At 36.6% G+C, this 24,740-nt stretch overlaps 2 protein-coding genes across 2 annotated transcripts; one reads left to right on the top strand and one right to left on the bottom strand.

The window, feature by feature from the left end:
- Window positions 1–10,012: 10,012 nt before the first annotated feature.
- On the bottom strand, window positions 10,013–12,574 carry LOC133715148 (uncharacterized). The gene is made up of 5 exons (XM_062141532.1): window positions 12,315–12,574; window positions 11,567–11,657; window positions 11,227–11,317; window positions 10,814–10,906; window positions 10,013–10,356 (listed from the first exon to the last, which is right to left on the bottom strand). Exons 1-5 carry the CDS (start codon window positions 12,373–12,375, stop codon window positions 10,219–10,221), a joined length of 474 nt encoding a protein of 157 aa, XP_061997516.1. The 5' UTR covers window positions 12,376–12,574; the 3' UTR covers window positions 10,013–10,218.
- Window positions 12,575–18,053: 5,479 nt separating this feature from the next.
- Window positions 18,054–24,015, top strand: LOC133715140 (MLO-like protein 10). Its single transcript, XM_062141520.1, has 15 exons — window positions 18,054–18,559; window positions 19,167–19,224; window positions 19,386–19,597; window positions 20,034–20,150; window positions 20,394–20,454; window positions 20,593–20,681; window positions 21,179–21,253; window positions 21,333–21,421; window positions 21,504–21,553; window positions 21,651–21,691; window positions 21,796–21,969; window positions 22,548–22,583; window positions 22,673–22,740; window positions 22,933–22,993; window positions 23,365–24,015. Exons 1-15 carry the CDS (start codon window positions 18,353–18,355, stop codon window positions 23,794–23,796), a joined length of 1,770 nt encoding a protein of 589 aa, XP_061997504.1. The 5' UTR covers window positions 18,054–18,352; the 3' UTR covers window positions 23,797–24,015.
- Window positions 24,016–24,740: the final 725 nt, after the last annotated feature.

Below are 24,740 nucleotides of genomic sequence, written 5' to 3'. Positions count from 1 at the left end.
ATTTGATGTATACTTGCAAAAAATAATTTAATTAAATCATTTCATTTAAAACTTTTAATTACCATCAAGTATCATCTATTGTTTTATCGGCATATCGTATTTCAACTGCATATCCTAAATAACTATATAATTTTCAATATGTATGAATATATCCTAAATAACTATATAATTTTCAATATGTATGAATATTAGTATGGATATTACTGAAGATTGTACGTGGTAAAATCAGATTAATTCTAAACCAGTTCAATCAAACAAAAACGAAAGCTGATCGAAGATGGATGCACTAGAAGTTAATCATTTATAAAGTATACAGGCCACTTCAAGACATTATGATTAGGGTAATGCCGAAATTTTGTTGTAGCTGCAGCTATCTAGCTAGCTTGATTATTACTATATATACAAAATATATATAGTGTTTATTTGCAAAATACCAAAAACTTTTCTGAGCCTGCATATATATTTTAGAAGAGTCCAACCACTTAGAAATTCGCTATAGCTAGCTTTGATTTTCCTTGATATAATACACAAAAAAACGTACACGACAGTGAACAGACCACATGATGTGTGTACGTATGAGAATAATATTTAGGCAGGCTCGATCTGAATGACTGAATCTAAATAGACAACTTCAAATTTGTCAGTGCAACTAAAAGTTTGGCTGGACCAAAATATAACAAGTAGAGTACGTGATCATGATCAATATTTATATCACAACACCGTACTGTAGAGAAATAACATAAAATGAATAAAGTGTAGACATCAACCCGAATCACAGTTATCACCTGTATATATATCAGGAGGAAAATTTAGGTCGGACGAACATATTAGTGATAAATTTTTTAACGGTTCACTTATATCATATATACTCGAAATGTCTTGGTGGTAAATCAGATTAAAGAGTTTGTCATACGTGTATGGTATACCTATTCAGAGAGATCGATCCTTCTAGATATGTAGATCTTGATTTACACACGTGTTTTCAATCAAATCTCATAAACTAATAATGCACTCTTGGTATAGAATGATTTGGTGAAGGCTTTATGTGAAATCACCTGTCCCGGTATAGGCATAGGCTTATACCAAACCTGTCACTTGCTTAATATTCTGACAGCTGTCCATAGCTTAACAGTTTCCTAACTCCGTTAAACTATCTTAGAGGAGAAATAACAAAAATTAAACTCCACACCGCTTCTTGATCTTGAAGATAAACGCCCGGTGCCAGAAGTGATACCAGCCAGAGTCGTCGTCATCTACGCCCACCACCGCTCGTCGTCTTCCAAAGACGACGACAAGCCGGCTACCGTCAACCGTCAACCCCAAGGTTGAAACCTTCAGGGAACACTCCACCAAGTCTGTACGATTATTTGGTTGTTTTTTTTATTTTATTTATCTTTAACTAAAATAATATAAGTTTAACAGAGTTAAGTCTCTATTTAACAGGGTTAAATCTCTGTTAGTAGAGAAGACAGGTGGATAATGTTTATCTAGAATAGGAGGGACAGGAATTTTGGGGACAGCTGATTTCCTTGCGTAAATGATTTCGGAGTCTTCCCCATGAATGAGTATTTATGGTATCTGACGACGTGTATGGTGGGCGCCAGATCCTTTGAGAACGTACGTGCTTACATATGCATATGTATTACACACACACTATAATTCGATTCACATTGCCACCCGAATTTGTGGTGGGCAAATTTAATTTTTTTAAAACAAAAATGATATTTTATAGTTAAAACGAAATTATAAATAACTATAATATGACCAAATATAAGTCGGAAAAAATAAAAAGTCACCAATAATACATACACATTTGACCCAAAATACGTCGGATAAAGGAAAATGAATGAACATCTTCTAACTTAAAGCAATTAGGAGATTGTTTGAATTTTTAAAGAAAAAAATTCTTTATTTTAGTTCTAATTCTCAAGGCTTGAGTAGTGTTTTATCAACTTTTACATCCTTTGCTATGACAAAAAATAAAGTGCATCATTAAGGTTTGTTGTCGGTGGGTGTTGGTGACCACTGAATTATTTGCACGCCAATGAAATGTACGTTTGCTTGATATTACTTCATGAATTCATGATCAATATGAGTTGCATGGTTCTTTATTCTTTAACCTACAACACAATAATATTTGGCGGACCACCATTGATTTAATTGACATCCTATCAAATATATGAGCTGGTTGGCATGCATTTGGCAAAGTGACAAAGGCTATAACATTAACAACTCATGTACATGCCTCCACCAAGTTTGTAAACGGAATTGGCTTGATATATATCCGCGTTCAACTTTGACCAATGTAACACCATAAATTTTCATTACTCTAGCTTTGTAATAATAAAATACTAGCCTTTTTCAGTTTTTCATACATGTGTAATAGTTTTTTTTTTTAAGAAAAAAAAAAAATGAAATAAAACAGTTATTGCATAGATAAAATAGTATGAGAGAAAAGTGGGGGTTGTGGGATCATTTTTTAATCTAAAAATTTATTTTGTAATTGTCATATTTACCCTTGTGATTTAATTTATTCTCAAAGTTTTTTAATTTTTCAGGGTTAAACCTGTCAAAATTTAACAAAACCTCTGTTGTGAATAATAACTAGCATTTCTCCACACATGCTCTGCATGTGCAAGTTATTATTTTTTTTCTTTCAGAAAAAAAAAAAAAAAGTTGGTTATTGCAGAGAAAAGAAAATGGGAGAGAGAAAAGTGGGTTGTGAGTAATTTTTTTTTAATAAACATACATTTTGTAAATGTCTTAATTATCCTTGTGATTTAATTAATTCTCAAAGTTTATTAATCTTCTAGGGTCAATTCTGTCAAAATTTTAGATTTTGGCTAACAAAGCCTCTTCTCTTAATAATAGTATAGATATAGATAAATAAATAACCTCTTTTTACATAATCAACTATCATACAAGAGTTTGAGCCTTGGTTTTGATTACTGTAGAAGAACATTTAATGGCGTTATATATACGAGAAAACAATGCTTGTGTACATTAATATTGCATGTACATTGATATGTATATGTATATGATTTAAATATGTATGTACATTATTTATATATACATTATGCATTATTTATATGTTATTCCTCGAAGAATTAACTGGATGACTTAGATATTTTTTGCAGATTTGGATTTCTTTATCAACACACCATCATTAAGTATCGAGTTCTTTCTTAATATTCCGCATGAGTTATTGACAAGCACATTGCTCACACGATTAATTGGTCTAGTGACATAAGTCTTTCATTCATAAATATATAAAAGAGGTCATGATCGAGTTCGTCTACTAATCTTATGCGGGAAAAAAAACAATAATGATAAATAAAAGGACAAACACATTATTTCCATAGTTCCATGTGTTTCAAATCTCGTGGGGATTCAGAGTTAGCTGAGCTTGGACCGACCTATACATTATTAGATGAATAGATCAATGATATGTCGTCCAAGTTGAAGTTGAATGGACTCCACCCTAATAATCTCCTCCAAGAATTGATATACGTACTCTATATTTTCAGGATGGTTTTTCTCTTGATGCTATAATTTTAAACTGACCAACAAGCTGGAATCTTTCCATGTAAGAAATCACGGTCGATGCAGGAAATTGTAGTTTGTGCACGAAATCCAGTTACATTTAAAAAAAAAAAACAAGAGTTTTGCACTTTTAGATTAGATTTTTGTTCGGAACCAATAACATCAATTTTAGTTCGAAATAAAAATTTACTCTGCGCATGTGTTTCATGTATTTTTAAAGTTTGTCTAGTCATGATTGTAGTATATACTTTATACAATGCACCTCTTTGTGACTAGTTGGCAACATTATTTGACTTTCCCTCTTTTGTCAAACTCAGTTCAAGTGTTGCATCAATCATTTTGTATTCAAGTTGAAGAGAAAAACAACGTCTTAATTTGGCGGAATTAGATAATCTGAATAATGTGGTTAACTACTTATAGCCAGCTCTTACTTACGTGCTTAAACTTCATATTATGCTGCTTTCATTGTCAAGATAGTTCATTTTGTTTGATTTAATTGAGCGGATCGACATATTAGAGTTGTGATCATTCTGGTTTCCTCATCCTTCATTACCGTGCAGATTCGGGTTTTGGAGTATGACGAATTGACGATGCGTTGCAGACTTTGATTTGTCTCATTATGCATATTTATTCTTTATTTCCTTGCTGTTTTGATCCCAGAATGTTAATTACTAAAGAATGACGAGGACGAATTTCTCTTAGGTTAAACGATAAAGATCGATCTGGAAACCACTCCAGCCGCCATTTCTTCAGTTTGCTTGTGAAAATGTAATTCCCTCTTCATCAATTTTATTTTGTGTTTGGGGATGAAAATAAGATTTTATATTCATGTATCTATTGAGACCATTTTACTATGATACACCGGTGTATGACATTATCGTGTTAGTCAAATATAACGAAAAACAAGAGATAATTTTGACTGAATAACTCAGATATTTCATTCACCTTACAAGAAAGAATTATATACAAATTACAATTGCGCCTAATAAGATAAGTACTACTCCTAAGGCAAGTAGTAAACCTAATAATACTACAGATATTACAGAATATTACAGATCATGGAATATTACAGAATATCTACATAAATAAGGTAAGTATGACTCACGCCAACACTCCCCCTCAAGTTGGCGCATACAGATCACGAATGCCCAACTTGTCAAGTGAGTCATGAAATGCTTTACTCGATACTGCCTTCGTGAGAACATCAGCTAACTATTCTTCTGAGTGGACAAAAGGAAAAGAGATAAGCTTAGCATCGAGCTTCTCTTTAATGAAATGTTTGTCAACCTCAACATGCTTAGTTCTGTCATGTTGAACTGGGTTGTGAGCAATATCCACCGCTGCCTTATTATCACAATACAAATCCATGGCTCGTTTGGGTTTAAATCCCAAATCACGAAGTAAATTTCTCAACCAAAGTAATTCACAAACTCCATGAGCCATACCTCTATACTCTGCTTCAGCACTTGACCTAGCCACAACCTTTTGTTTTTTACTTCTCCAAGTAACAAGATTACCACCTACAAACGTGAAGTAACTAGAAGTAGATTTTCTATCCGTAACACAACCTGCCTAGTCTGCATCTGTATAACCACTAATATCAAGATGATTATGCTTTGAAAACATCAAGCCTTTTCCAGGTGCAGACTTTAAATACCTCAGAATACGGATCACAGCTTCCATATGAGTTTCACTTGGATTATGCATGAATTGACTCACAACACTAACTGCATATGCAATGTCTGGCCGAGTATGTGAGAGATAGATCAATCTGCCAACTAACCTCTGATAGTGAGCCTTCTCTGTAGGAGTTTGATTAGGGTACTCAGCCAGTTTATGATTCTGCTCAATAGGAGTATCAGCAGGTCTACATCCTAGCATTCCTGTCTCTGTCAACAAATCAAGCACATATTTTCTTTGGCACAAGAAAATTCCTGAACTCCCCCTGGCGACCTCAATCCCCAAAAAATATTTAAGAGAACCAAGATCTTTCATCTCAAACTCTGATGCAAGCAGATCTTTTAATCTTTCAACCTCCCTCTAAATTATCACCAGTAATTATCATATCATCAACATAAATAATCAAGGCAGTTAATTTACCTTCACAGCGTTTCAGAAACAATGTATGGTCAGAGTTGCTCTGCTTGTACCCAAAACGACGCATTGCTTGAGAGAATCTTCCAAACCAAGCTCGTGGTGATTGTTTGAGTCCATACAAGGACTTATTTAACTTACACACAAATCTACCTCCTGTGCTTGCCTCATATCCTGGTGGTAGATCCATATAGACTTCTTCAGATAGCTCTCCATGTAAAAAGGCATTCTTCACATCAAACTGTTGCAAAGGCCAATCTAGATTAGCTGCTAGAGACATCAACACTCGAACACTATTAATCTTTGCTACTGGAGCAAGGTCTCCTCATAATCCACGCCATATGTTTGAGTATATCCCTTTGCAACAAGTCTTGTTTTATACCTGTTCACTGAACCATATGCATTGTGTTTGATAGTGTACACCCATCTACATCCAACAACTCTCTTTCCTTGTGGAGGCGGCACCAACTCCCAAGTATTATTTTTCTCCAATGCCTCCATCTCTTCATTCATCGCTTGAGACCATTTGGGATCCTTGAGAGCATCCTGCACTTTACTGGGAACACATACAGAGGATATTTGATTCACAAAAGAAGCATGGGATTTGGATAATCGGTGGGTGGATACAAAGTTAGCTATGGCATACTTAGACTTAACATCTAAACTTGGTTCATATTGACGAGGTGGTTTACCACGGGTGGACCTAGGAGGCAAAACATACACACTATCACCAATATCAGAGTTAGAAGAAACACCACTAACCTCAAGATTGGGACGCTCCTCAGGGATTGGTTGACAAGGGTTATCTGTATCTAAGAGGGGTGGAGGAGCTTGGCCTTCTTGGAGGGTAGACGATTCGGCAATTGTCTCTTCTGTTTCGGAACTCGCAATGCTCTGTTCGGCAGTTGCATGGCGAAGGGTAGACGATTCAGCAATTTCCTTTTCTGTTTCGGAACTCGCAATGCTCTGTTCGGCAGTTGCATGGTGAAGGGTAAACGATTCAGCAATTGCCTTTTCTGTTTCGGAACTCACAATGCTCTGTTCGGCAATTGCCTTTTCTGTTTATGCAGGAGTGTCATTGGCTTCAATGGGCTGAATTTTAATCCCACAAGACTTCTCTTCCAAAAAAGTGTGTTTCTCCCCCTGAAGTGAAGGATTGATGGGAGAAAAATAACATGCATCCTCATAAAATGTGACGTCCATGGTAACAAAAACTTTCTGTATAGGAGGATGAAAACACTTGTAACCCTTCTGATTAACACCATAGCCCACAAAAACACACTTTAATGCCCTGGCATCGAGTTTGGACCTTTGATTCTTAGGAACATGGACAAACACAACACACCCAAAGACACGAGCAGGGAGGTTAGAAAACGAAGGGACAGACACATGATTTGAAAGGGCAGCATAGGGGGTTTGACCATTGAGAACAGAGGAAGGTAGCCTATTGATGAGATGACAAGCAGTGAGAATTGCATCTCCCCAAAGATACTTAGGCATATGAGCACTAAATAGAAGAGACCAGGCTATGTCAAGAACATGACGATTCTTTCTTTCTGACACCCCATTTTGTTCAGGGGTTTGAGGGCAAGTAGTTTGATGAATTATCCCATGAGAATGAAAGAATTGGTGAAACTGAGAATTGACAAACTCCCCCCCCCCCCCCCCCCCCAATTATCAGAACGAAAGACTTTAATATTGGCTCCAAATTGATTTTGAACAAGAGCAAAAAATTCTTGGAAAGCAGAGAAGACTTCATATTTGTGTTTCAATAAATCGACCCAAGTAAGACGGGTATAATCATCAATAAACAAAACAAACCAATGTTTGCCAGACAAGGTTGACTCACGGGAAGGTCCCCAGACATCAAAACGAATAAGCTCAAAAGGAAAAGAACTCCTAGTAGTACTCAAAGGATAACTAGTACGATGACTTTTAGCTAAGACACATGACTTACAATACAACTTAGACTCATCAATGCCCAGAAACAAGGATGGCATAGATTTCTTCATGACACTAAAGGAAGGATACCCCAATCTCCGATGCCATAGCCATAATTCTTCAACTTGATTAGTAACCCCAGTCGAAATCAAAGCTGCTTGGACTGCCTTCTCCGGCTTCATTCCGGCGAACATGCAATCCAGATGAAATAGTTGACCCCTCAGATAACCCCTGCCAATTATTTCCCTGGTGAGAAGGTCCTGAAAAATCACATACAACGGAAAAAATGTTACAAAACACCGAGATTGAGTATTAAGCTGAGGCACAGATATAAGATGATGAGAGAGATCAGGGACATAAAGAACATCATGTAGTGTCAAAGAAGGGGTGAGACGAACAGACCCTATTCCTAAAACAGGAAAAGAATCACCATTAGCATTGACAACAGAGGAAATAGAGGGTGGATTGAGAAAAAGAAAGAAACTACGATCATAGGTCATATGGTCAGATGCTCCAGAATCAATTATCCAAGTATTGCCACCAGTAAAGCTAGAAATTTTTAAAGCAACTCCAACCTTACCATTACCACCGCGACTTACGGATGCGGTATCCTTACCAGCAAAGTTGGTGTGATATGGTTTTGTCACCGCATAGTAATCTTGGTCTTGAACAAGATGAACAGCAGCCTTTCCCTTGGGTTTGTTGTCCTGAGGTCGGGGCCTATCAAAGTAGCCTGCTGGAAAACCAACCAACCTGTAACAATTTGCTTTGATGTGGCCTGGATTCTTGCAGTAGTTACAAGTCAGATTTGAGGAGAACCTGGGAGAAACGTCTTGATCTTTCACCATGGTGAATACGTAGCGGAAGGAAAAAACAACAAAGTACTTGGAAATATAAGAAGGCAACGGTGATGAAAGGATCAAAGGATAAGGAACAAATCCAAGCACAAAGAACAAGGGTCAAGGATCAAAGAACAATGAGTTAGAGTCCAGGATCGGATCTCTGCTCTGATACCAAGTCAAATATAACGAAAAACAAGAGATAATTTTGACTGAATAACTCAGATATTTCATTCACCTTACAAGAAAGAATTATATACAAATTACAATTGCGCCTAATAAGACAAGTACTACTCCTAAAGAAAATAGTAAACCTAATAATACTACAGATATTACAGAATATTACAGATCATGGAATATTACAGAATATCTACATAAATAAGGTAAGTATGACTCACGCCAACAGTGTTTTGTATTGGAAGTTCGGCTTAATCAGCCAATCAGCATCTAATATTTGAAAAACCTAAGATGCACCATATTTAAAGGGTATAGTAGAATTTCGGGTATTTAGTTAGTTGGAGCCTTTCAGACCCAAAAAAGAAAAGAAAATGAGACTTTTGATGTTCTCTACGGGTGTTCATCGACGACCCAAATACCTCCACATCTGATTTAAATCTCAAACCAACTATTAAATAGACGCAAAAGCCAAAAGGGCTCCTTTCAGTCTTTTACAACAATGGGAAGCTTCGTGTTGATACAAACAAGTAACAAGTCGATGATGTAAAGATAATTGATGTTGAAGCAAATAAGTATTCCAGAAACTGCATGTTATGGTTTTCAAGTTACTGAAGCTGCTGTCTTTTATATATTCAACCTTTTTTTTTATCTAAATCACAAGGTTCTTCAAATGCTTCCTAGGCTCAGAGACTAATCCGTGTCAGGAGATCATATCAGAATGCTTCATTCCCCCTGGCCACCAAGAATATATTGAGATTTAACTCCAATAAACGTCGATGGGATTCGAACCCTAATGTTGGGGTTCCATATCTGAAGGTTCTTATCAACTCGACCATTTGTGGTGGTTATTCAACCATGTTTATAAACAAGGTAAACAAACGAGAAGAAGATTTTAAACATTATTCTCGGTGGCAAACACGTGTAACAAGTCCAATTAAAACTCTGCAGACACTATCGAATGATACATGCTACAGTCTAATATATGTCGATCTGCTATTCTGCTACGATCTACGATACACCGGTGGGGTATATGACATTACCGTGTTTGGGGTTTATATTCATGTATCTAATGAGACCATGCTACGTTCTATGATGCACCGGTGTATGACATTACCGTGTTTTGTATCGAAAGATCGCCTTAATCAGCCAATCAGAACAAAAGATACACTGGTACTTGAACAGTTGAACGTATGGTAGAATTTCCGGTATTTAGTTGGTCGTGAAAATGAAAAATAAAGAATGGCCTTTCGAGCCTTTCAGACCCAAAAAATAAAAGGAGACTTTTGATGTTCTTTTGGGCTGTTCATTGACGACCCAAATACCTCCACATTTGGTTTAAACCCCAACCCAACAATTAAATAGAAGCAAAAGGACTCCTTTTACAACACAATGGGAAGCTTCCTGTTGAAACAAACAAGTGGAAAACAAGTTGATGATGTACTGATGTTAAAGCAAATAAGTATTCCAGAAACAGTTATGGTTTTCAAATTACAGAAGCTGCTGTCTTTTATGTATTCAACCGTGTCTATAAACAAGGTAAACAAATGAGAAGAAGATTTTAAACATTATTTCTCGATGCCAAACACATGTAACAAGTTCAACAAAAAACTATGCAGATACTATATCATATGGAAGCTTCAATTTCATCTGAAGATACTGGAACTCCATTTGGGGGGGCATCATCTGCATGCAGCTGAGCAGAAACATCATCTATGGCAGAATTTAGCTGTGAAATCTTCTCAGCCAGTATTTTGCGGGTTTTCTGTGGTCAGTCACAAAACACAAAACCAAAAAACATATACGTTCAGATCCAAAATAAGAACTAACTGAGCAAACAACATAATCCAAAAAGTTATAGTGGGCTGGCCAACAATATTTTTCACCTTAAAGTTCAAAACTTAAAACAAGAAACGAAAAATAGTCAGACTAAGAAGCAATAAGCCGCATATATGCAATAGAATTCAAGCCGGACCCTTCCTGTCCAAAGAAAACATAGATACTTCCTCTTTATCGCCATTGGCTTTGTATCCTGGTAGTACTTAATCTCCCTAAAGGGTTTGGGATTCAACCAATTAAGAATATGTTCTTCTGGCATTTGGAATCACACTGATTCCACAAAAAAGAGAAAAAGAATCTTTCTCCCTCCTATAAATCTAGAACTGCATAATCCTAACCTTTCTCATCACCAAAGCTAAATGCAGGAATAAATAAATTCTCACCTCAAGAGCTTTTTCTTCATCATATATGAATTTTGGCAGCTTCTTCATCAACTCTTTTCTATCTGATCCAGCTACTGCAAGTGCCTTGCTTATCTGGATTAGAGATTATTTGTCAGTCAAGTACATGTTTTTGAGTCACTATACATGTTGACTCCTCTTTTGATGAGCTATGTAGCACTATAGTCCATAAGCCCACATCAAATGCTCCTCTTTTCAAATTAACTACAATGTCATATGTGAGTTAACCAGATAACTGCATAACTTTACCTAAACTACAGAAGGTAATCTTTGGAAGGGGGAGGGGGGCAAGAAACTATGTCCTCATTGCACAAGAATCAGAGTGCAAGACTGCAGTAACATGCTAAAATCAAGTAATATGTGATGCATTGATACTGAATGACAAATCATCATACCTGAGGTGCATACACGCAGCCTAATGCTCCAACAATTATGCCCCCCAACACAAATCCACCAACGAAGATGCCTGCAGTACTTTTTTCACTACTGTACATGCAAAAAGAAAAAGAAGCGGGGAGAAGTAATTGAAGTTGATTAAATTGGCATCCATGAAAAGTTATACTCAAAACAGAAGAATTAGCTGACAGGAAAGACATTCAAAAGTACACTAATAGCTGAGTAAGGATAGCCTATGAGATATATGTGCACACCATAAAAGGTTACACTGATAACCGGTGTGCACATAGTTACTGCTATACCATCTCCTAAGCAACTGATAGAAATGTATACTCATACCCTGCTCGCACAACAAGTGGCCTTTTGTTTGATGTAAGCTCACTGGGCGTAACGTTTAAAATACAATGGTTCACTGGCTTCGAAGAAGAACCTAGCATCAAACATTCGGCAAACAATCAACAAAAAAAAAATGGAATATTTGAAATCCAATGTAATTTAGCAAACTGCATGTTTGATCAGGACCACAAAAGCGGCAGACGTAGACTCTGCCTACCATGTAATCATGCATTACTGAACCAAAGCTGAAAGAGCATCAAACTCAGAGAACCCAACTAACATCCTGAGAAAAGTAAGTTGAAGTGGCCTAGTGAAAGTGATAAATGCAGAAGCTAAAACATACCAGCTGATTAACTCTATGCACTTATAGCTCAAAAATTTACTTCTTGCAACTGTTACTTGACTAATAATCTACTCTGATGATACCCTTTATTGATTCTTTCAGGTTTTCCCTAGAAAAAAAATGTTCAACTGCTTAGATGAAGTAAAGAAGCATCTATAGGCATTGAAGATGGTACTAAACCCCAGAACACTTGTCACAAACATTATGGTATTACAGAAATGGGCAATTCTTGCATTTCAGTTTTACGATCTTTCAGTAAAGAAGCCTAATTTACTGGATCAAAAACGATGTCAAATCTACAATTGATCCTATTGCATATAACAATCTTCAAAAAACAAAACTTTGATTGAAATTAATCAAATCATACATGAAAAATAAAAGGGGTAAGAGGGGGAAGAAATGGATTACCAGTCAAGAAGTGGGTCTTGTGATTCTGAAGTGAAACGAAGGAGCTCGAAAGAGCACTCATGGTTTGTCAAACACTTGAATACAGAAACGCAGAGAGAGAGAGAGAGAGAGAGAGAGAGAGAGAAAGAGAGAGTGTTGAGGAAAATGGTATTCGACCACCCACTGAAAACAAACCAACTTTGGTATCGTCGAACTAACTATGGCCTTGTTCTTAGCTTCAATCAAGATCAGACAAATTACCAACCATTGTTAATCCAGAGAAATAAAATGGCAGGAGGCTCATCTTTTGGGCTTTTAGCGCCTTTTATCTTGGCCTGACTTCAGAATAGTTATTTCGGCCCACGAGTCTGGCCCTACCGTGCACATCCACTCGGCCCAAGTGATTAAATTCAATTTTTTCTTGCACATTTATTGGCCACATTTCTGCTATATGTTTTTAAAAATCAAAGTTCGGGTTGGACTACTTCTAACTGCTCCAAAAAAACCCGGACTGCTCTTGGGTCTAGGGTTTGCATCTTTTCTGCCTGTCTGGCGGGGCTCGAGGTCGGTGGGGGGTCTCCTCGCCGCGGATGAGCCGCTGCCGGACGGGTGTTTGAAGGCTACTTGCTCAGGAGCTCTGCAAGAGGGGTGTTGGCTCAAGGTTTGGATGATGGTTTAGACGGCGAGTTCCGGACGACGTCTGTACACTGTAGGTCTCCCTTCATCAACGATTGAGGGGCTAGACGGTGGATCTGCATCGAATCGGGCATCGTGGGAAGTTGGTCCTGCCTCGAGCACTGCGGTGCAGTCAGGGAGGCTGAGATGAAAGTTGGGCTTGGGTCCAGCCATCCTTGCTGGGCCTTGTGGGTCACTCCTCTCTGGGCTGCCTTTGGGCTTCTAAGGTGGGCTGGGGTGTTTGCCCTAGGCCCATCCCTATGTTTTTAGTTTTGTCTAAATACAATAAATTCCTTGTATTAGGAAATTAAGCACCGATGTGCACTCTAAGTATCTCTAGCGCCTCTGGAGTAGTACCAATGGAGGGTCTCCGCTACCTCTACGTATTTGAATGTATAATGAGTAAGACTATTTTTACGTACCACCTGTGGGCACTACCACTATCTTCTTGTCTGTCTATGACCTTAACTGACAGCAGAAGGATATGTAACGGTCTATTTGGACTTGTGATGGATAAACAATTTCTCTAATTCAAAAATATATATATTGGCCACATTTTAAACTGGACACCATTATTTTTTTCTCATAAAAAATAAAATAAAAAAGACGGTCCCCAAGATCATGATTTCCAATTTTCTACTTTATACAGTGGACGCATATGATTTTTGGCCAAAATTGCATATTTTTATTTGCTCACCAAAATTTTTCCACCTCAAATAATGATTTCTAAGAACTTCTCAGATTGACAAAACTCAAAAGTCAAGATACAAATGTTTTTAAATATTTTTTTAAAGTCATAAAAAAAATTTGTTTGAGGTAGACAAAGATATCAGACCAAAAAAAAAAAAAAAAGAGGTAGACAAAGGCTACAAAACTTTGAATTTTCTCAAAAACCAATTATTTATTTATCTCACTCATCACGTCTTTGATGTCATCAAGCACCTTTCTAGTAAAACAAAACTTATAGCCAGATTCTTGAAACTATTAATTAGTACAAAACTCTTTTGTTATGTTGAAAGTTGAAACGACCAAGTAATAAGAACCTAGATGGACAAATTGGAGGAATTAATCCATAGATTTTGACGGAGTATTGATCTGGAAAAAACAACAGTAAAAGGGAGGAAGGCACCGAGGCAGTGTTATTAGTCAACCAAGTCCAAAATGACCAATCCACATTTTGTTCTTGAATGTTTTACGTACGGTTTCAATTATAATTAACATGTCAACTAAGTCCAATTCATGCATGACCCTTTCAATTAGAAAGGAAATTTTCCAAACTCAGATCTTGAATTGTAGATGATGATGAGAGATGATTAACAATTTAACATGACGTGACTGATGAATTGGATCTGGATGGGGCGACTACCAGTCCACGTCTAGGTCGCTTGTGAATCTTGATTTGGTCCTGAAATGTATACAATATATATTTGTAAATTTTGGTTAAATGTAATTATCTAGGGCCATCATTATTTCTTATATTCCTCCCATTTCCCAACCATTTGATCACGTTTTATGTTCTTCTTTTTTTGTTAGGGTCAAGTGGTTCTATTCTATTCTTTTTAGGGCATATAGACGCCTCATGCAAAAATATTTAAGGGCTAAATACTAATTAGTACCCTGTGGTTTAGGTCCAAAATCAATTCAGTCACTGGACTTCTAATTTCATCAAAAACACCCCTGCACTTTCAATTTTGATCTAATAGGTCCAATTCGTTAATATTCTTTCAAATATTTGGATTATTTGTAGAAAAACTATTTATTTTTAATAGTAGGACTCACTCCTAAATTGACAATGCAGACCACCTCGACACCACATCATAAAACATAGGTCATATATGATCCACATTAACAAGTTAAATAACTCAATTGTCGAAAACTAACAAATTGGACCTATTAGATCAAAATTGAAAGTGCAGGGGTGTTTTTGATGAAATTAGAAGTTCAGGGACTGAATTGATTTTGGACCTAAACCACAGGGTAGTAATTTGTATTTAGCCCAATATTTAACAAATAGATAATATCTCCTACTCTTCTATTTTATCTCTAAAAAAAATAAACAAATCTATTTCTAATCATGTTACCAAAATTCATGCATCTATTATTCATTCACCAAGTATTTTATTCATAGTCAAGGTTATTCTAATCATGTCGCCATATTCTTCTCAAAAAAAAAAAAAAAAAAATCATGTCGCCATAATTCTGCATCCATACATTTCTTTAACTTCGTTTTATTCTTTTTTGTTTTTCACTTCTCAGCTAATCTCTCATTCTCTTTTAATCAAACAATGTAACTCCTAACTAGCGAGTTTACAAATTACATAGAATCGAAACATAGACTCTAAGCTCTGTTCTAGTTGCATTGTGCTCGTACAATATTTTCAAGAGAGATTTGTTCAAACAATTTATTTATTTAAACTCATCGAGTATATCATATGCAAAACCCTTAAATCCTTAATGACTTGTGTTTCTGTGTGAGAATACGGAAACTAAGTATGAAGCATGATGGAGAGAGAGTGACACAAGCATGTATAGTGGTTCACCTTGTCTTTGAGGCAAAGCTACGTCCACTTAGAGATTTCACTATGAGTGAGGCCAAGTAGCCTTTGTAATATACAAATGTGAGGATCATGGATCTCATGATCCCATCCATTTCCAAGAATGGGAGGGACTTCCTCTTATAGCTAAAGGAAGTCCAATTATATTCTATATATATTTCCGATGTGGGACAATATGTGTCTATTTGTTTCTCTTGAAGCCTTTTGGAGAGCATGGGAGGATGGCCTCCTGGCAAGATACCGGCCAACCTCCACCATGGCGAGATAGCTCGAGTGTTGGTCTACCGGATGCATGTCGTAAGCGGGACTTACCATGTCACGAGGATCACGTACGAGGTCGTTGTTTATGTTTGGCGGTATGTAAGTGGTATCAACAACTTGAGCGAAACTTTGATGCTATGACCTATGAGGAGTTGCGTGCGGGGATCCCTTTTCGATTTGCCCTTGTTGTATCCCTTTAGAATTTTTAATGTATATAATTAGCACTAATTAAACTAATATGAATGACCTAGCTTTACATCTCCACTATCCAAATATCTTACTGCCAAAAAACAAAAAAAATTGACCTGTATCTATTATAAAGAGAGGTTATTATACATCTGGTCAGATGATGAATCGCATCAACTAGTTTTGTCTGGCCAGTTAAAAGGAACAAAATGGAAATGGCATCAACTTGTAGTTCCTGTTGGGCGGGAAAAGTTGGCATATATTGTGAAAAGAACAAGAAGAATACTGACTATGGGTCTCTCCAACGTAAGTTTCGAGAGGCAGGCATGCATCAGGACTAGGCAGTTTGTTTGTATTGCACTTTATTTATTTTTATTTTTTTTCCTGATGACCGAAAAGAAAATGTTTACAGAGTAAAAATAAAACCACGTGAAACGCTCTCTCCCAGCTGATTCAAACGGAACGCTAGACACACAGAAAGGGGTAAGCAGTAGAATCAAATCTTTGGATTATCACAACTATAGGCTAAAGAAGCTAGATGATCAGCTATAAAATTTGCTTCACGATAAATATGTCTGAAGATGATATGATGAATTTTGTCAGTCAAGTCTCTAATATCTTGAATCAAAGTCTTGATATACCAGGGAATAGTCACAGAGCGAAGAACACAGTCAATGATAAGCTTGGAATCCCCTTCTACGATTATATGGTTGAAACCTTGAAGATAAGCAGTATGCAATGCTTCACTCGTACTTATAATGTGAGTTCATTATAAAAATTAAAAACAAAAACAAAAAAAGGTTTCGTTAGATAAGATCTCAAAATATTAAAATATTTAAAAAAAATGTTGTCCATTATAAGTTTATAACCATCATTTATAATTACGACAGTTACTATTTCACTATTTTTTCACTTCTAAAGTAGTACAAAATGTTTACTTTAACTCTTAATTTGTGCATCATAATATTCATGATGTTTTACGTTTGAAGAACAAAATAATAGAGGGAAGTACTCAATTACGTGGGTAGTTTATCACATTTTTCTTCAATTGACAACTAACACATAAATTATGAAGCTGTGATAATTTTCAATTTTCAAATACGACTTTCCAGTTTGGTCTGTATATTATACGGAGGATCGGATCTGTGGATTCAAAATTATTAAACTGAGATAATTAATATTAGATCTGCTATGCACGCACAAAGCATGCTTCATATATATAGTATACTAGGTCCGACCACCAATACCAGATTCTTTGCATATTTATTCACACATGAAAAAACCAAAGCATAAATATTGCAGGATCGGATCTGAGGAAGAAGATGAAGTTACAGAGTAAAATTATTAATGCTCCCATGTGCTTCTTGGACTTGACAAAAAACATGTGCTGAAAAAATTGAGGAGAAGGACAAGAAGCTAAAATTTTGTGTTGGTGGGGTTAGATTGATTGGTCCATTATCCTACGGTTCCTACCCTACGTAGCCCTCCATGTTCTTACATCCCTATTTCTATTTGAATCGTTTTCCTTTTTCTCTTTTAGGGTCAACGACTCCACGTCTGAAGCACCATTCGATGGTCCTTTTCCGGTGGTCTACTCTTGCATTTTCAGTGTTCTGACTTCTGAATTGATAATGATTCTCCGAATTTTCAAAAAAAAAAGAGCAAAATTTGGTAAAATAATTATTACGTTTATTTTGATGAAAAAAAGAACAAGAAAAAACATTAATGTCCCCTCCCCCAATCCACGGAAGAGCGGGACCCTAATTGCACGAGAATAATTGCCATTTTTTTCCTCCATTTCCAATCCTGGACATGGTATCAATGGAAATACCAGATTCTGCTCTTGGTAATATCAATGTAAACTGTAAAGAGCAATCACAGCACGACTGGTCCTCAGTTTGACCTCGATGATCAACACAGTTTAGCCATGCATTAATTTTCAGCTCGGTCACCTCAAATTAAATCCTTCTTTCAATTTCCCCTACATTAATGCCACAATCTCATGGAGTCCATTTAAGATTTTAATACCTTACTAATAATATTTTGGTTACTAGAAGCCTAGAACGTTACAAAAAAAAAAAAAAGACAAATCCCGGCCATTGGTTGCTATAGCTGCTTCCTTCCTTTGCTGTTGCTGTTGCTGTTGCTTTCAGCTCTCACCGAATCCAACCTCAGCTGCTTCCATTTGTTCCCATTAAACAATTAATAATGCTCAAACTCTGCTGGAGAAGGTAACCAAGCCGCGTAGACCCAGACAAGGAAACTCAGTAAACGCTTCTATATCGATCTTTGTTTGTTTTTTTTGGCTATATATAAAAGCTGCGTCCATCATCCCAAAACAGTTTCCGGGTTTGATTCATATTATTGGTGGCAAGCTTCAAGATGTCATCTTTAACTCTGGTTCTGTGGTTCGGGTTGTTCTTGTTGGGTGTGGGTGTGGCTATGGCGGCAGAGGAGACTACCACGACGACGACGACGTCGGCGTCGAGGGAGCTGGACCGGACGCCTACTTGGGCCGTCGCCGGAGTCTGTGCTGTTATCATCATCATCTCTTTGATTTTGGAGAAGGTCCTGCACAAAGTCGGAACGGTACTAATCTCTCTCTGTAACTACAAATCGGTTTCTTGAATACCCTTTTACTCATTCGTATTGCGTTTCTTACTTCAAATCGGTTTCTTTTAATACCCTTTTGCTCATTAGCAGTGTTGCGTTTCTTAGTTTTTAGTGTAAGTGATTGATGCAGAATCGTGGATCGCAATTCAAGTTTTTCTGGTTTGACTTCCTGATCATTTTAGTCAAGAATTCTGTCTTTTTTCTTTCCATGTAGAAGCAATTACAATTGACTATAGTTTCTTTCATACGGTGGAGGCTGTGAATTCCAGCAAAATAAAAATTCTGTTTCATTTATATGATCATTTTGACTTGGTAATGACTTCTTAAGTTGTTTTGGATGAAAAGAAAGTGCCTCACTGCTGGGATTCTAGATGAAATGATAACCGAGCAAATATCAATGTTTAATTTTCTTTCTTTTCATCCCTGTCTCTTGTTATGAGATTGATGATTTCAAATCTGTTCTATCCATTCATTTCTTGATATGAGGAAATTGGTGTGCTGTAAATGTAACGAACACTGTGTTAATATGGGCAATGTCACTTTATGAGGGTTCTTTTCATTAAAAGAAACAATTTCAATGCAGTGGCTTTCAGAGAGGCACAAGAGAGGTCTGTTTGAAGCTCTGGAGAAGGTTAAAGCGGGTAAGACGCACTTCACATTTACTCATAATCATCGTTTATCACAAAGGATGCTTACAGTGATTCAAAGCTTAAACCAACTTTTCTCACTATTTTGGAATTGAATCTTTGTCTGAAATAGCAAACTATGGATACACATTTGACTTATGATGAAATTGTTGCAGAGCTGATGATTCTGGGTTTTATTTCACTAATCCTGACCTTTGGCCAAAGTTACATTGCCAAAATCTGTATTCCGCTTAAGGTTGCAAACACTATGCTGCCATGTAGTCAAGCTTCAACTGCTTCGGAAGATGAAGAATCAACAAGTCGCAGAAGACTCTTATCGACTGACCGCCGATTTTTAGCTGCTGCAACTACTACTGCATGCAAGAGTGTAAGTGTGCCCTATTCTTCACCACTAAACTTGACCATTTGATTGACAGTAGAGAGCATCATTCTGTTGATTATGCAAATGAGATGTCCAAGCATGTATCTTCTTTCTTTAGCAATTGAATTTGTGAGTCACATATGGATAGAACAATTCATTTTCTCTGAACCCAAGGGTGGGTTCAGTGGCTTGTTCTTTGCTCTCACAAACTGAGGTCCTGAGTCTGCTACATTAGGCTCAGTTGGACTGCCTGTACTTCAGGGATCAAAGTTTCTTTTCCTGCCTTCAGTCCTTTTTTTTTTTAGTTAATTAATTAATTTTTTATATGTTTTATCAAGCATGCTACTATATCCCATATAAGTTTGAAGATTTTCCAAATTACAACTAACAGCAAGCAACTATGCTCTTATCGGATGTTAACTTATCTGATTCTTGTTACCAGGGTTTTGAGCCACTGATCTCTATTAATGGATTGCACCAATTGCACATCCTCATATTCTTCTTGGCTGCCTTTCACGTAGTATACAGTGCTATCACAATGCTTCTTGGGAGGCTAAAGGTATGAAAAGTCTACTTTTGCATGTTTTTCTGTGTGTCTTCTTAGTAATCAAAGGTCCATATGCATAGATAAGTAAAGTTTCTATCATTGATTATATGGAAATATGAGTTTATGATGCGAACTTGATGAACTTGTTGGGTCCTCGATCCATGTTAAACAATATTTAGGGGCTTACCATCCAAAAAATTAATGAACTTTGCATCTAATATATCTTCAATAATTGCTGAATGTTTCTTTCCACAGATTCGAGGATGGAAGGCATGGGAGGCTGAGACTTCATCGCATAGCTATGAGTTCTCAAATGGTATATGATCCTTTCATGTACAGAAACTATTTTTAGAACTCGAAGCATTCCCCTTCTTATTGACAGAAATATAACAAATCTCATGTATTGATAACTAATTTGTGATAGAAGCTAAACATGATTATGTTTTCTGGGCAGATCCTTCAAGATTCAGACTTACTCATGAGACATCATTTGTGAAAGCACATACCAGTTACTGGACTAGGATTCCATTCTTCTTTTATGTTGTGAGTTATCTTTACCTAAATTTCTAATTTTGCAAGAGGCTTATGTTCAACTGCACAAAATGTTCTGTTTGCCTTTCGTTATATATATATATATATATATATATATATATATATATATATATATAAAGAATAATCAATTAGATAAAGGTAGAGTGACGTTGTACCGTATACTAAGATAATAAATTTTATATCTTGACTGCAGTAGCTCTAGTTTATGCTCTTAAGATGTGACACAAGATGCCGAAAAATATATGATAGTTGAAAGTTAGTATCTTAGTATAAAGCCTAAAACGTCACTTATAATTCTATCCAACTGATTTAAACTTGGCAAATAATTGGGGAGGAGAAAAAAAAAAACGAATCTTAGCAAATGGAATCAGACAGTCAAAACCTAGTAGGCTACATTCAGTACACTACAGTTTTTGTAATCTTAATGTTTTTGTACTCGTTGCTCATATGTTATATGTTATTGATGAACTTACAATTTTCTATGTCAGGGATGCTTCTTTCGACAATTTTTTAGGTCTGTTAGTAAATCTGACTACTTGACAGTGCGCAATGGATTCATTTCTGTGAGTATCATCAATTGCAAAAGTTTAAGATTTTCATGTTGAATCTGTCATTTCATCTCATGGATACACTATATTATAGGTCCATTTAGCCCCTGGAAGTAAATTCAACTTCCAAAAGTACATCAAGAGATCGTTAGAAGATGACTTCCAGGTCGTTGTCGGAGTCAGGTATCGTCAACATTTCTAGTGTATTTATCACTATCTTGCCTTTATAGTTCAGCATCCTGAATTTGCTTTTTTCATGTGACAGTCCCGTACTATGGGCATCATTTGTGATATTTTTGCTCCTTAATGTTAAAGGTAAGCTGCTTCTTCCTAGAGATATCCTTTACTATATTATTCTGCGCTTTATAGTTGAATGAAGTTGACTGACATTACTGTTAACCTGTTCTTTCAGGATGGCAAGCACTATTTTGGGCATCCATGATCCCTGTCATTGTAAGAATAATTTTCTCTGAAGAAAAGATATATGTGTCTGTGTGTGTAATTATATATATTAGATTAGTTGCAAAGTGAAATTCTTACCAGTTAAGTAAATGCAGATAATCTTAGCCATTGGAACAGAACTTCAATCCGTCCTGACCAAGATGGCTCTAGAAATCTCAGAAAGGCACGCAGTGGTTCAAGGGATTCCTCTTGTACAAGGCTCTGATAGATACTTTTGGTTTGGTCGACCGCATTTGGTTCTTCATCTCATCCATTTTGCGTTGTTTCAGGTATTGCATTGCCTACTCTCTCTTTTTCTTTTTCTTTTTTTCAACTTTTAAAATGTGAGATTTGTTTACTAGAGTGGAATATGTGAGTTAAAATCACATGGAAGGAGAAAAACTGTTATTGCTTGCTACAAACTGTAAAGGGTTACCTGACCTTAAAATCTCAATGTTGTTTTGGTTATTTGAATTATCTCCTACTCTTTATTTAATTATAGTGAAGATTCACAGTCCAACAATTTGTTTAAGAAAATTCAAATTTGTCTCTAGTCTTTTACTAGTCGAAAGATGCAGCGTGTCTGTGCCTGAATTATAAAGTTCAGGTGGGTTAGATCTTATTCACTTTTTACAGCACAGTATGTCAGTAGGTTAGAAATGAGAATATTCGTCATCCTTTTGTTGCCACCAGATACCTATGTTATTAATTCTTAGGTCAGAAGATAGATTCTTCAACTGCAGTTTCAGTGTTAATGAGTAATCAATATTTACTTTTTGGATACACTGAAATTCGTATAGTGTATGTATTGAGTTATATTTCCTTTTCCAACCTCTTAACTATCAAATTGGTTTTCTGGTACATGCAGAATGCGTTCCAAATTATATATTTCTTGTGGATATGGGTAAGGAACTGTTCCAATTATATTTCTATCACTCTGTTTGAACTTTATCTCATGGCTGACCAAATGTTGAATTACAACTTTCTCTGCAGTATTCATTTGGGTTGACATCTTGCTTCCATGCCAATTTCAAGCTAGCAATTGCAAAAGTAATTGTAGGGTAAGCACAAGACTTGGGTCAATGATTTCTCTTTCCATTTCTATAGTCTTGCTTTGTTCTAATGGGTGTTATATTTTACAAACATGATTGGTGTAGTTAATTGGTTTTGCCTTGCTAGAAAAAGGGCAAGTGTTTTTAGTTCTAATTTCCTTGCATTGTTATCTAAAATAAATTGGCGGGTTTGTCTTACAGGGGCGGAGTTCTATGTATGTGCAGCTACATCACACTGCCACTATATGCCCTCGTAACTCAGGTAATTCTTTATCCCTCAATCCTGAGTTTCCTCATGCAGTCACTCACATTCTTGAGGGCAACAGCATCTACATTTAGAATTTTGATGGAATGATCATAACCACAAAGAACCAAGGAAAATAAAAGAAGCTTGGCTCAGTTTCAAGTGCCCCGTTTGATGCTAATCTGCTGTAGGAAGCTAGACAATCTTCTCTGCAATTGCAGATTTAAACTGCCTTTAATAAGTTACATATCAGAAGAAACTTAATAGCCATCATCTTCGAAAAAGAAAATCTTAAAGTTCATTTCTCATCTGGTGTCTTGCTTTATGTGAATATCTCTAAGTTCTACAAGATGAAAGTAGTTGGAAAATTAATGTGGTGAACGTTGCAGATGGGTTCAAATATGAAGAAGTCCATCTTTGATGAACAAACATCCAAGGCCCTTAAGAAGTGGCACAATGCTGTGAAAAAGAAGACCACCGGGCAAGGAGGCAAGTCTCCTGCTCGAGTCCTGGGTGGGAGCACTGTTGGCGGAAGCACTGTTGGTGGAAGCTCATCTGTTTCGGCCGTGCACTCCTCTGGACCTACATTGCACCGTTTCAAAACAACCGGCCACTCAACCCGCTCCTCCGCTTTCGAAGATCACGAGACATCAGATCATGAAACCGATCCTTTGTCACCCTCATCATCAACAAACTTGATAGTAAGAGTGGATCAAGGTGAGCAACAAACTGAAATAACCGAGCCACACCATGAGGAGCAAACCACCATTGAAATGGACGAGTTCACATTTACGAAGCCTGATCTGGCAAAACAAACATGAAAAACAGCACAGCAGCAAGCAATGCCGCCTTCCGATTGCGTTAGAAATTTTTTTGTTACTTAGGCAGAAAGATTAGTGAAATCATTGAAATATTGCAGCTACATGTAGTAGCACATCTTGTACATCAAATTGGTTGTTCATATGTTACTAGCTGGTAAGTAATAACCACTTCATCTTTGTACTAGCCTGGTTTTGCTCAATGATTCTTTTTTTATTCCAGATGACAGTGCGACTCCTCATCTCACCTGTCAGAGATTTGAACTTGTCACCTCTACAGTGTTAGTTAGGACTAATATGTCACGGCTCACCGACTTTGCTCAGTGATTCAATTAAATGAAATTGAATCCCAAATCTCTCATCTTTGATCTACTGTTATACTACTCACTGATTCTGCAGTTGATTTCGAGTTGGAAAAAAGGGTTCAAAAGCTGATGTCAGAGGAATATTTGAGAGACAGTTACCTAACTCTAATTCAAGGTCTACAACTCTACATAGTGCTATTGATAATTGGGGAAAAACTCATTGTGCTAGTGACACATTGTCACTTGTCAGCTCCTCATTCATATAGAGAAACCGCAGGCCATATTATTATACCAGGGGCCATATCCAACCCAAGATTCAACTTTAGCTGTCTAATACAACCTTTATAAACAAGGGTTAGCTGTCCCTCTATTTGGCTCCTAAATGCGCAATCATTTAGATAAAGTTCTTCAGATTCTCAGAAAATAAAGCTCCTTTTTGGGTTCCAGTCACATTCTCTGCATAATGGAAACTTGGCATTATTTAGTGATGAGGAGTAGCCGAGTAGGTGTGGAGTCTGCGGACCACGTTATCAAAGATTCACTTGCTTTTGTTTCATCTCCCAATTTGGATCCATCATTTCTATTATAAACATAACTAGATACTTTGATATAATTTAATGGTTGTCTACCATGATATTAAGT

The sequence above is a fragment of the Rosa rugosa genome, chromosome 1 (genome assembly GCF_958449725.1).
Source record: "Rosa rugosa chromosome 1, drRosRugo1.1, whole genome shotgun sequence".
Lineage (NCBI taxonomy): Eukaryota > Viridiplantae > Streptophyta > Magnoliopsida > Rosales > Rosaceae > Rosa > Rosa rugosa.
Note: the sequence above shows the minus strand (reverse complement) of the source record. Positions and strands in the feature narration are given on the sequence as shown.